The 14,462-nt window shown below is 42.3% G+C and overlaps 1 protein-coding gene across 3 annotated transcripts in view; it reads left to right on the plus strand.

The window, feature by feature from the left end:
* fam193a (family with sequence similarity 193 member A) overlaps positions 1-14,462 on the plus strand; it is a 234,127-nt gene that overhangs the window by 95,861 nt on the left and 123,804 nt on the right. For all 3 annotated transcript variants that reach the window (XM_060834543.1, XM_060834552.1, XM_060834562.1), the window contains exon 2: positions 1,967-2,032. In XM_060834543.1, coding sequence (XP_060690526.1) covers positions 1,967-2,032 — 66 coding nt within the window. The remainder of the gene's footprint in view (positions 1-1,966; positions 2,033-14,462) is intronic.

Raw genomic sequence — 14,462 nt, forward strand, 5'->3', positions numbered from 1 at the left:
ATATTAATACATTTGCAATGTGTCTGAGGTGAGAGTTTAACATATATGCTTCAGTGGAAGATCCCCAGTTACTTAAAATAGACGGCACTGTGCTAAGTATTGGTGTTGTCACAGTACCATTTGCTTAGACAAATGGTAGGGGAAGTATTGTAATTTGGTGTTTTGGCACCATGTTCTTTTTAATAAATTCTTAACTATCTTGCCTCCCATTATTGTCACAAGCACCATGTCATCAGCACCATTGTTAACACACCTGGAGCTCCTTCCTCCAAGGGGCAAAATTTGTCATAGTACTGCCAGCTGAGTGTCAAGCCAATCACTCAGATCATGCACTTGAGTCAGTCATTTCACCTGCAGGTGCTCTGTATGAAAAAAGCCTGGGAGACTAAGCTAGGATTTTCTATCCTAAGGTCACACAGAATCCTTTACATATTTTTGAATAACAGCTTGCAGAAAATTAAGGCTGAATGGTCTGTTGATCAGAATATCTGTATGAATGTTCTGATGTCTTGTTGAAAAGTGTGCTGATGTATTTTTATATCAGGTAGGTTGTGAGGTTCTGCTGTTTCCAATGCAGCTCTGTTGGAGTGGTGGAGTCAGAGGATTGGTAGTATTGCCTAAACTCTGAGCTATGGATGGTGGAGTTGTGTTGGAGTATTGCTAATTAGTCAGGTCAGTGCTAGGAACAAACTAGAGCAAAGAGGAGAGATTTATTTTCCTTTTAGAAGGTAATTTTAGATTAGATTACTTACAGTGTGGAAACAGGCCCTTCAGCCCAACAAGTCCACACCGACCCGCCGAAGCGCAACCCACCCATACCCCAACATATACCCCTTACCTAACACTACGGGCAATTTAGCATGGCCAATTCACCTAACCCGCACATCTTTGGACTGTGGGAGGAAACCGGAGCACCCGGAGGAAACCCACGCAGACACGGGGAGAACGTGCAAACTCCACACAGTCAGTCGCCTGAGGCGGGAATTGAACCCAGGTCCCTGGCGCTGTGAGGCAGCAGTGCTAACCACTGTGCCACCGTGCCGCCCTATTCAGCGAAGAGACGGAGAGAACAATCTAATGCTGTTTTTTTTTGAAGGAACTTGGATGTGAATCTGAAAGTCTGGATTTGGTACCAAGGTGTCCTTGATTTAAAATTATTATAATAGTCAGAGTTTGCGAGAAATTTATTTCTGCAGAGTGTTGTTAAGGTAGACGCTGGTAAATATGGATCAATGTTTATAACATAGGAGCACGCAGGGCTGAGGGGAGAAGGGTGGAGCAATGGCATGAATTTTGGAATGCTCCGGTTTGTACAGAAAATCACTGAATCAACATAAGATACTAGCATGACCTTCAATCCAGACAGCATCCTGGTAAATTTCCTCTGCACCCTCTCTAAAGTATCTGCATTCTTCCTACATTGAGGTGACCGGAACTGGACACCGCTTTCCATGTGTGGTCTAATTAGTGTTTTATAGAGCTGCAGCAAAACCTTGCAGCTCTTAAACTCAATACCCTTGTTAATGAAAGCCAAAACACCATATGCCTCCTTCACAACGCTATCAACTTGGGTGGCAACTTGAAGGGACCTATGTATGTGGACCCCAAGAGGAGGGATATGTAGGTTAGGTTGACCTTAGATTAAGATAAATGCTTGCACAACATTGTGGGCTGAAGGGCCTGTATTGTGCTGTACTGTTCTATGTATTGACATAACCTGGTTAGCTTTCTGCAATAACAAAAAATACTTGATGCTTCCAATATAACAAGTAATGGTAGCATTCAAGAAAGAAAAATGGTCAACTGATGAAACACCTGATGAAAAGTCATTGACTCTGTTAATCTGCTGAGTGCATCCAGCATTTTCTGTTTTTTATTTTCTGGTTTCCAGCATGCGAAGTACTTATTTTTGGTTGGCTTTATCATGTTTAATTGTATTTATATGTATCAATATTTTGTTTTGCAGGTTTCTATAAATGGCACACAGCTGTCAGATGGGACTGTGGGATCAGAATTTACAGAGGTCCCTCAGGTAGGATTAGTTGTATATTTCATCTTTTGCCTATTTAAATTCTCAGATTCGATTCCAGCCTCGGGCAACTGTCTGTGTGGAGTTTGCGCATTCTCCCTGTGTCTCCTCCAGGTGCTGTGGTTTCCTCCCACAGTCTAAAGATGTGCAGGTCAGGTGAATTGGCCATGCTAAATTACCCATAGTGCTAGGTGCATCAGTCAGAGGGAAATGGGTCTGGGTGGGTTACTCTCCAGAGGCTTGGCGTGGACTGGTTGGGCCGAAGGGCCTGTTTCCACATTATAGGGAATCTAATCTAATCATAACCAAAACTGTTTATGGATACAATGGGATTCTGAAAATCCCAGTTCTTTTCAAATTTTAAGATTCAGAAGCAGGGCATAATTTTATTGTTCGCCTTTTGTGCTCTGGCATTTTTATAACAAAAATCAGGTTTTTTGTTATTAACTGAGCAGTATGTGCTAGGCCATCCACAGAGTATGTAGCTAGGGGACATGAAGGGGATTCAAAATTGGTGAATCATGCATGACTGACTCTATGTTGTGACAAAAATCCACTAACTCTCCAAGAAGATTATTCCCAAGAAATTAATGGAGTTGCCATGTTACCAGCAGTGCTGGGACTGAGAATCATTCATCTGAAGATCTCCTTTGCTATTTCTGGATTTTTGAACAATTTGAAGCCTAAGAATGAAGGTATCTAATTGTGAATCTTATTTATTGTGTATTGACCTTTACACAGTCTTTGCGATAGACTTACTACAGAATACACTTAATTTAAAAATAAATTCTCTAAGGAAAAGCCATCAACTTCCCAGCAAGCAAATTCAAACCAAGTATAAGCTTTTTAATAATTTATGAATAGGATGTGGGTGTCATTGGTTCCGTCACTAATTACCCTGGAAAAGCTGGTGGTGAATTGTCACATTGAGCTATTGCACCCTTTGGGAAGTTGGGACACACTCTCAAAAGATAAAATTAGACTCCCTACAGTTTGAAAACAGCCCTTTCAGCCCAACAAGTCCACACCAAACTCCGAAGAGCAACCCATCCAGATCCATTCCCCTACCCTATGACTAATGCATCTAACAGTACTGTTAGGAATTTCTGAAAGTTCAAGATGCTGTACCAGAAACAGTGAAGGAACAATGATATACTTTCAAGCCAGAGTGGAGGAGTATTTGTGTTTGGTGGTGTTCCCATGAAGCTACTGTCCTTGCTTTTCTAGGTAATAGAGGTAATAATGGGTTCTGAGAGGTAATGGATTCAGAAGGTGCTGTCAGAGGAAGCTTGGTAGGTGCTCGTGCATTTTGAAGATGTTACTCTCTGCTACTATTGTGCATCCATGGCAAATGAGATGAATGATGAAGGTGGTGAATGGAGCATCAGTCAGCTGAGTTGCTTTGGCCTGTATGATGATCAGATATTGTCTTCCGATCTTCAAATCATGTTCCTCAGTGCCTCTGACAAACCTGTCTTTTGCTGAGCATTATAAAGTATGCAGATTTTGTCAAGTTATTAATGGAAGACACTGTGATGCCCTCTCATGCCTGGGGATGATCAGATGCCTGGTCCCTGTTAGCCCCCTCAGTGCCAGTGACCTGGTCATTTCTTTCCCAGCCAGCTGCAGAGATATGGGAGTGACTTGCATTCAGACAACATGCACTCCCTGCTCAAATGTAATGAGATGATATCCATGTTAAGGCTGACAAATGGCAAGTGAAATTTGCACCACACAAATGTCAAGCAATTACAATCTCAAATAAGAGGCTAACACTCCTTCATGTTCTGATGGTGTTACCGTCACTGAATCCCTCACTATTAGCATATTGGGGTTAGCATTGACCAGAAACTCAAATGGACCAGCTAGATAAACACAGTAGCTGCAAGAGCAGGTTAGTAACTAGGAATGCTGTGGTTAGTAACCCATTTCCTGATTCCCCAAAGCCTGTCCATCATCTACAAGACTCGAGTCAAAAGTATGTTGGAATATTCTCCATTTTCATGATGGGTGCATCTCCAACAACACTCAAGCTGAGCACCATCCACGACAAAGCAGCCTGCTTGATTGGCACAGCATCCACTCACTGCCATTAATGCTCCATAGCAGTACTGTGTGCTACTGTTTATAAGATAGACTGCAGAAATTCACCAAAGATCCTTAGACAATGCCTTCCAAACCCATAACCATTTCCACCTAGAAGGCCCAATGGCAGCAGGTACATGGGAGTATCTGATGAAGGGCTTTTGCCCGAAATGTCGATTCTCTTGCTCCTCGGATGCTGCTTGATCTGCTGTGCTTTTCCAGCACCAGACTTCTGACTCTAATCAGCAGTCCTCCCTTTTCCCTACATGTGGATACCTCCCTCCTTCAAGCTCCCCTCCAAGCTACTCACCATTCTGACTTGGAAATATATCACCATTCCTTTGCTGGGTCAAAATCCTGGAATTCTCTCCCTAAGGGCATTGTGGGCCAACCCACAGCATGTTAACTGCATTGTTCAGGAAAGTAGCTCACCACCTTGTAAAGGGCGACTAGAGATGGGCAATAAATGTTGGCCAGCCAGCAACACCCACGTCCCATAAATGAATTTTAAAAACTATTTTGAGGTATTCTGATGGCAGTCAGTCTGTCATTCTCTCGCATGAGTAAGCACAAACCAAATATGGGCAGCTATCTCTGGTATCCTGGCTTGTGCAACTTCTCAGGCGGTGCAATGTCAAGTTTTCTGGTTGCTCTTAATGGGCAGTCAGCTGCAACAATGAATTTACCCAAAGGTGTTTCAGAAACAGGAGGCATGAGATGAAGAGTGTTCTGCAGCGGGCTTCCCTGGACAATCCCAGTCCATCTATCAAAATCATATCTGCAAAACAACCATAAAGCATTAAAATCCAGCTGTTTTCTTTGAAGTTAGTTCAGGCAACAGAGATCAACAGTCATTTGGAGCTATAATGTTTCCAGAAAAGTGCCTTGTTTTTAATGAAAAAAAGTCCAATGAATCTTTTCATTGATCTCTTCCAACAAAAATCCAGCTATCCCCACAATAATTTTAAATAAGCCCAAGGATATTGTTATAATAATAGTTAAAGTCATACAGCACCCAAACAGATTCTTCAATCCAACTCATCCATACCAACCAGGTTTCCTAAACTAAACCAGTCCCATTTACCTGCATTGGTCTATATTTCCCCCCCCCCCCCCCCCCCCAAATCCATTCCTCTCCATGTACTTTTCCAAAAGGATCTTAAATGTTGTAACTGTACCTGCATCTATCATTTCCTTTGGCAATTCATTGCATATATGCACCACCCTTTGTGTGAAAAGATTGCCTCTCGGGTTCCTTTTAAATCTTTCCCCTGTTACCTTAAAATTATGTCCTCTAGTTTTGAATTTCCCTGACCAGAAGGAAAAGATCTTCGCTATTCAGCTTTTCTTTGTCGCTCATGGTTTTATAAACCTCCTATAAGATCACCCCTCAACCTTTTACACAGCACAATATAATGTCCCAACTCTGATACTTAGTGCTCTGACCAACGAAGGCAAGTGTGCAAAATGCTGTCTTCAGAATCATAAATGGCAAACTTTGCACGAGAAGAAAATGAGATGCTGAAGTTATCAAATTTAAGATGCACAGCTAAACCTGCATTTAGACTAATAACGAACGTCCACAAATTGCATGTGATGCCTTGATCCTACTTTGCCACTCTGGAAGATATAATGATGTGAAATGATGTGGTGATAATTGAATTTGTCTTTTGCATGAACACAGCATACTAGGTAATACTCTACATTGCCTGTCAGTGTTGTACCCGTACCTGTGCAGCTTAGCCAGGGACTTGGCTAATTTTGGAGCAGAAATCTAAAGAATTAGTACCAAATATCGCCAGGACTTATTGCCTTTGCAACACCCAGTATCCTTCAGCTATTTCTTGGAATCTATATGCATTTAATCAAATAGGTCACAAGCTGGTACCTGTGATCTGGCAACCTCAGGAGGAGACAAAACTGGATCATCTGCTTGGGACATCCTTATTGTGATGAATGCAAATACTTTGTCTTTTGCAGTGATGTGCTGGGCTCATCCATCGCTGAGATGGGAATATATTAACTACATTGTTGTAATGACTTCATTTCAGAAGTATTTTGGTTTGAATGAGAAAGCAATGGTGTAGTGATGCTGTTGCTGGATTAGTAACCCAGAGACCTGGGTAATGTTCCAGGGACCCAGATTCAAATCCTGGCATGGCATTTGGAATTTGATTTTCTTAAAAATCTAATGATGATCATGAAGCCATTGTTGATTATCATAAAAGCATAGAGCCCAAGGAAATCTGCAGACATCTGACTCGCAGGGAGATGGTTAATTCTTAATTCCCTTGGAAATGAACCAGCAATGTTGTATCAATGCATCAACTACTAAAAAATCTCAAAAGGAAGGAATTGACTGAGGATGCAGTGGCAAATTCAGCCCTGTCAACTCTACAAAGTCCACTTTTCTAAAATTGAGACAGCTGTCTCACAGTCGAATCAATAGTCTTGACGTTTATACTCTTTTTACCTGAAGCACTGCCCCAGACAGTACTATCACCTTCACTGGGTATTTGCTTTCCTCCAAGCTGGCAGACCCAGCAGAGTGTATACAGACAGGAGGGAGTTGATTTATTCTGAAATCCATGACATGTCTTAGCATCAGGTCACCCTGGACAAGGAAACCTTTTGTGGATAAATTAATGCTTCTCCATGTTGAACACGACTTGGAGGAAGCACTGAGTGTGGCAAGTACAAGCTCTCTGCATAGGGGATTTGAATGTCTGTCATCCACAGTGGTTAGCAGTATGACAACTGGTTCTGCTGGTTGAATACTCGTGGAAATAATTGCATGACTGGGTCTACGACAGGTGTTGAGAGAGAACCAACAAGAAAGAAAAACAGACTTGACCTCGCCCTCACCAATCTGCCTGTCTCGGGTTCATCTCTCCATGACATTATCAGTAAGAGTGACCGCCACACAGTCCTTGTGGAGTTCAAATCCCATCTTCACATTGAGAATACTCTCCATTGAGTTGTGTAGCACTATCACTGTTTTAAATAGGATTGTCTTCTAACAGATCTAGCAACTCGAGTGGGCATTCATGAGACGCTGTGGGCCATCAACAGAATTCTGTTCAACTGCAATCTACAACCTCATGGCCTGGCATAACCTCTATTCTACTGTAACATTTGAGCCAGGTGATTAACCCTAGTGCAGTGAAGAGTGCAGGAGATTATATCAGCAGGCATACCCAAAAAATGAAATGTCAGTCTGATGAAGCTAAGAAGCTCGCATGCCAAACAGCATAAGGTGTCCTCATTTGCCTGCATTAGTGTCATTCCCACAATATCCGAGAAGCTTGCCACCAGTTTTTGATAGGTACCTCATCCACAAGCATTCACTCCCCCAATACTAACGGTCAGTGTCAGCAGTGTGTACTAGCTATAAGAAATAGTCACCAAGGCACTTGAGATGATACTTCCAATCCCATGACCACTACCAAGTAGAAGGACAAGAGCATGAGATTCGTACCACCTACAGTTCTCCTCCAAACCAAAAAGCCTTTTGCCATGCTGCAGATTTCTAAGCCAGTCACTATCCTGACTTTGAAATAGATTACTTTTCCTTTACTGTTGATGAATCAAAATCTTAAAACTCCCTCGCAAATTGTGCTGTGGGTCTACCTACACCATTGGACTAAAACAGCTCAAGTTCCTTATGACTTTAACTGTTCCCATTTCTGTAATCATCTTCAGCCTTGCAATTTGCCAAGATAGGAGGTATGGTTAGTAAGGTTGTCCTGAAGACACCAAAATTGGAGGTGTAGTGGAGAGTGAAGAAGGTTACCTGGAGTACAATGGGATCTTGATTAGATGGGCTAATGGAAAGACAAATCAGGGTAGGACTTATACACTTAGTGGTAAGATCCTGGGGAGTGTTTCTGAACAAAGAGACTTTGGAGTGCAGGTTCATACTTCCTTGAAAGTGGAGTTGAAAGTGAAGAAGGCATTTGGTATGCTTGCCTTTGTTGGTCCGTGCATTGAATATAGAAGTTGGGAGGTCATGGTGTGGCAGTACAGGATGTTGGTTAGGCCCCCATTGGAATACTGCATTCAGTTCTGGTCTCCCTGCCGCGGGGAGGATGTTGTGGAACTTGAAAGGGTTCAGAAAGGATTTACAAGGATATTACCAAGTTTCAAGTGTTGAGCTATAGGGAGACGCTATATAGATTGGGGCTATTTTCCCGGAGCATTGAAGGCTAAGGGGTGACCTTATTGAGGTTTATAAAATCATGAAGGGCATGGATAGGGCAAATAGACATACCCTGTGGAGGGGGGGGGCACGGAGGCGGAGAGAGAGTTCACAACTAGAGGGCATAGGTTTAAGATGAGAGGGGCAATTTTAAAAGGAATCTAAGGGACAACCTTTTCACGCTGAGGATGATACATGTGTGGAATGACCTGCCAAAAAAGTGGTGGGGACTGCTACAAATACCACATTTAAAAGGCAACTGGATGTACGTACGAAAGGAAGGGTTTGATGCCCTTATTTATCAAGAACTCGTAGATCCCTATTTTAAATGCAGTCAATGATGTGACCTCCACAGCCGTCTGTGGCAATGAGTACCGTGGTCTGTCCACTTGAAGAAAATTTACCTCGTTTCAGTTCTAAAAGGTACCTTCACATTGAGGCTGTGCCCTTCAGTCCTAGCCTCTCCGTCTTCTCCAGTATTCATAGAATCCCTGCAGTGTAGAAACAGGCCCTTCGATCCAACAAGTCCACACCGACCCTCTGAAGAGTAATCCACCCAGACTCGTTTCCCTCCCCATTATCCTAAATTTACCTCTGACCACTTGACCTAACCTACACATCCCTGAACACTATGGGTAATTCCTAACCTGCACATCTTTGGACTGTGGGAGGAAATCGGAGCACCCAGAGGAAATCCACGCAGGCAATCGCCAGAGGCTGGAATTGAACTCTGGTACCTGGTGCTGTGAGGCATCACTGAGCCACCGTGCTGCCTTCTGAAAGTTACAGTCAGATTCACCTCTCATTCTTCTAAAGTCCGTTGAATGCAGACCCAGAGTCCTCAACCACTCCTCATATGACAGGCCCTTCATCCTAGGATTATTTTGAAATCTCTTTGGAACTTTGCTTCTATATGGGGACCAAAACTGCTCTCAATATTCCAAAGGTAGTCTAACCCAAAGCCTTAAGAAGCCTCAGCAGTACATCTGTGCTCTTGTATTCTAGCCCTCACATGCTGTTTCTCTCTCAAACACACGTGCACAAGCGCATGCATGCACATACAAGTCTATGGGGTGAATTTGCATTTGCAGAATTGTAATTGCAGATACGTTCTATTTTGTTCAAATAGCACACAATCTGCAGGCAGTCAATCCAAGTAACATTTTATAAACTCCTACTTTGTAAATAGAACAGTCTGATTCAAGATTGGGATATAGACATCCTCTAATCTCACACCTGTAATGCTTTGTCTGAGTTGAGATGTCACTTTTTTTTAAACTTGAGATTTTATATTTATCTCAAGAATGTGATTTGAAAGCAGTTCTGGGAGTTACGTATTAATGAAAGAAACCTGCAACCCATTCTAAAAAAATGAAAGACTTGAGAGCGATCTAGATTTGTTCAATATATTCTATCAGTTGTATGCATGGCATTGTGGTCTTTTGCTATAAATTGTGTCTTATGATCTTGCTGCACAGCTACCTGATGAAGGAGTGGCACGCCGAAAGCTAGTACTTCCAAATAAACCTGTTGGACTATAACAAGGTGTTTGTGTAATTTTTAACTTTGTTCACTCCAGTCCAACACCGGCACCTCCACAAAATGAATGCTAACGTCGTATTTTCCTTCCTTACTGCCTGAATTAGGACTGGCAAGTCCTTTTGTGCTTCAGATTTCCAAAGGCTTTCTCCATTTCGTGCATAGTCGATGCCTCTATTCTTCCTCCCAAAGTACATAACCTCACATTGTATTCCATCTGCCCCTTCTTTACCCACTCCCCTAGTTTCTGCGACCCCTTCCCCTTCTGCAACCTCCCTACTTCCTCAACACTACCTCCCCCTCATCCAAATCATTTAATGTTTTAATATGAATAGTTGTGGTCCAAACACTGATCCTTGTGGAGCACCACTAGTCACTGGCTGCTATCCTGCAAAAGACACCTTTCTACTGACACTCTGCCTTCTGCCAGTCAGCCAATCCTCTATCCATATCTGTACCTTCCCCCTTACACAATGGGCTTTTATCTTGTTGAGCAGTCTCCTGTGTTGCACCTTGTCAAAGGTCTTCTGGAAATCCAAGTAGATCATGACCACTGGCTCACCTTTGTCAGAGTTGGTCATTACCTCCTCAAAGCATCCTAACAGATTTGTCAGGTACAGCTTCTCTTTGACAATTCATTCTGACACAGTCCTATTTTACTATGTGCTTCTGAGTAATCTGCAATCCCCTCCTTGATAATGGGCTCTCAAATCTTGGTAATGATTGAAGTCAGATGAACTGGCCTATAGTTTTCTGCCTTCTGCCCCCTCCCTCCTTTAAACAGGGGTGTTACATTCACCATTCTCCAGTCGTCTGGCACCTTCCATTATTCCAATGATTCCTAAAAGGTCATCTCCAGTGCCTGCACAATCTCCTCTGCTATCTCCTTCAGTACCTTGGGGTGTAGTTGATCTGGTCTGAGTGATTTATCCACCTTCAGACCTTTTGGCTTCCCCAGCATCCTCTCCTTAGTGATAGCCACTACACTCACCTCTGCCCCCTGACACACTCGAAGTTCTGGTAGACTACAGATGTCTGTCTTCTGTGAAAACAGAGGCAGAGTATCCAGTCAGTTCCTTTGCCATTTCTCTGTTCCCCAATACTGCTTCTCTAGTGGTCCAATGCTTGTGTCTCTTTTGACTTTAAATACCTTAAACTCTTGCAGTCTTTTTATCTTACAAGCTAGTTTTATACTTATGTTTTTTTTTAAGTTGTCCTCTAGTTTTTAAAGACTTCCCAAATCATCTGGCTTCCCACTGAACTTTACCATATCGGTATCTGTCTTCAGCTGCATTTAAAAGAAGCAGTGGAATGTCCTCTCCAATAAAACACTCTAAAATTCACTACTTAATAAAGCTTAATAATAAGGTTTCAGTGTTTTCTTTTTGGTTGTATGAAAGGTCTTGGGACGTTTTGTAATATTATAGATGCTATACAAAAAAAACTTGTTTTTGAGCCCTATCATTCGCCATGAGCAAAAAAAACCTTTTGTTTTTCTTTGTTTAATATAATAAAACATATGTAATTTACATATGCTTAACATCAGAAAATAATGAAGCACCCTGGGTATTTTTTTGGCCTAGGCACAATTTTTAAGATCTGCATTTCCATGAACTATTCACAGGAACTTGAAGAAATCCTGCAGCAAGTAAGTCACCATGTGACTCTCCACAGCCTGTCCATTGTCTACAAGGCACAAGTCAGGAGTGTGACAGATTACTTCTCACTTGCCTAGTTGAGTTCAGATTCAGCAATACTCATGAAGTTTGACACCAAGTAGGACATGCTTTGGGCGTGACCCTTGGTTACACCCAAAATGTTGACTGCGTCATCTCCTGATGCTGGCTGTGTTCTTCCACCCTCCTACCTGTCTACTTTGGATTCCAGCATCTGCAGTTTTTTTTGTCTCTAACCATCTAAGACACAGCAGCCCATGTGATTGGCTGAACAAACATCCATTCTCTCCATTGTAGATGCTTAGTAGTACTGCATGAATTAACCAAGGTCCTCAGACAGCACCTTTCGAATCAACATCCACTTCACCTTTAAGTAGAAAGGCAGGGAGATCCAAGATGGCGGCGACTCAGCAAGTCTGAGTTTACAGTGCTCTTCCCAAAACCTGGGTAAAGTGAGTTACTCACCCCCACCACACTTACCAAACCACCCAAAAAAATTTCTAACCTTAATTAGCTGTTTATTATTATATTTAAGCAGTTTAATATTAAGTGGATAATGAGTAAACCAAAGGGACCCCGCAGCTCTCAGAAAACAAAGACCCCTCCCCCACCCTCCTCTCCTCCTCCGGCTGCAGCTGATGTAAAAACAGGCCTTGAAGAGATGATTGCCAGGCTGGAAACGACACTCGTCAATTTCATTGCAGAATCCAGACAGAGATGGAATGCATTCGAAGAAAAGCTGCAGAAACATAGCCAGGCTCTCGAGGAATTACAGGGCCGAGTGAAGGGGGCGGAGCTAAAGGCCACGACCTCCGAGGCTGCAGCACAAACAGCTGCAGAACAGGTGCGAGCTCTGGAGCAGAGAGTCCGGGCCTTTGAAATCTACATGGATGACCTGGATAATAGAAATCGGAGAAAGAATATCCGTCTTCTGGGCCTCCCTGAACAAGAAGAGAAGGGACAGTTAGCAGCATTTCTGGAGCGATGGCTGCCCCAGCTTTTAAACCTGGGGGCTGAATCTGACCGGGTAAGGGTGGAGTGGGCCTACCGGGTCGCAGCACGCGGATCTGGCCCAAACCAGCGCCCACGCCCGGTCCTGTTCCGGCTGCAGAGTTATAGGGAGAGGCAGATACTCCTGGATGCCTCCAGAAATCTTGGAAAGGATCCTAAAGCCATGATCCATGAAGGATCCAAGATTATGTTATTTCAGGACTTCTCCCCGGCTTTGGCACGAAGGAGGAAGGCGTTTGATGAGGTGAAGAAATGTCGAAGGAACTTAAATATTCAATACACCTTACGTTACCCAGCGACGTTATGCTTTACCCACGAAGGATCCGAGTATAATTTTAGATCACCAGAAGAGGCTAAGGAACTTTTAGACTCGTTTAAATAAATCGTAAGAGACAATTTATGTTGGCTTGTCTCTTCCACACTCCGTGGGGAGAAGTGGATACTTTACTTTACTTTTGCTTCTGGGAGCAGGGTTGTCTTCCTTTGCTATTTTATGTTATTATACTTAACTGTAATTTGTTGGAGTTGTAATTTTATAGTTATGTGTTTGTACGTGGCATTGATGCTATCAGATATACTCAGGTATGGGTGGGGAGGGGTGGGGGTGGGGCGCTCACTGTTAACTCTAGCTCGGTATTATATCTAAATCCTATTAAGGAGCGCCCGGGTCAAGGGTGGGACACTGTTTGGGAGAGGATATGGTGGACCTTTAGAAAGGAAGTAAGGCCCCCTGAGAACAAGGGGGAGGATCTCCATTCAAACATGTTTTTTTTTTGTTCTTATTGTTTGGAAATAGTTTCCTTTTTATTATACTGTTATGAGTGTATTAGAGAACATTTTCTCTTGTTTGAAGGATGTAAGTGACTCAACTATACACTCTGGATAATTGTGGATTAGATTAGTAGTTAACTGAGTTTCATTGTTTTTCTTTCTTCTTTAGTATCATTCCTTTGAATTTTGATGATTATATATTTAAGATCTATTTTTATATTAATGTTTGTGCTTGAAAGTTTTGTTTATTTTTGTAAATCTGTCAAAATATTAAATTTCTAATAAAAATATCTTTTTTAAAAAAAAAGTAGAAAGGCAGTAGATTTGTATGAACAGCACCATCTGCAAGTTCCTCTCCTAGCCAATCACCATCCTGACTTGGAAATATATTGAAAAGTTCTGGAGCCCCCTTCGTGGTGGCAAAGCGGATAAACTGCAGTAGATAGACTGCAGTGATTCATGAAGGCCTCTCGCTATCACCACCTCATGGGCAACTATGTAGGGCCTGTTAAATGCTTGCCCAGCCATCAATGCCCAAATCCCATGAGTGAATTCAGGAAATTTTGGCTAACACTCTAGAGTCTATATCCACTTGCTTTCTGAGCAGTGCTGGAATAACTTCTTAAAGGAAACTCTGACTATTTGATTTAGAAAGAAAATTCTTCACCAAGTAGCCAATGCCAATATGCCACTACTTTTGAAATCCATACTTTAAAACTTATTTAAATAAATAGCTTCATCACACTGGAGTGGTGATTCAGCTTGTGGAATTTAAATTCACTTTTTTTTCTTATTCACTCATTGAAAATGGGCATTGGTGGCTGTGCTAGTGAGAGTTGGACATGCAATTAGTGTTGGTGACTGACAACTATCATAGATTGCTGTTTGAAACAAACATCTCATGTCCCGCAGGGAACAGAATCTGTTGTCATAACCAGGACTGGCCTACTTGTGATCCTAGTGCCACAGAAATTCAATGATCTCTACAGTGGCCTAAGAAGCCAATCAGATAAAGGAAAATTAGTGACGAGCAAAAAATGTTGATGTTAACAGTGACATCCACATCTCTTGAAATAACTTTTTTTAAAGTTGCCAGAACTATCGGAATTACTGGACAATGATTCACGTGAACCCCTAAGTTTTTTTTATCCAT

Source organism: Hemiscyllium ocellatum, chromosome 2 (genome assembly GCF_020745735.1).
Source record: "Hemiscyllium ocellatum isolate sHemOce1 chromosome 2, sHemOce1.pat.X.cur, whole genome shotgun sequence".
NCBI lineage: Eukaryota > Metazoa > Chordata > Chondrichthyes > Orectolobiformes > Hemiscylliidae > Hemiscyllium > Hemiscyllium ocellatum.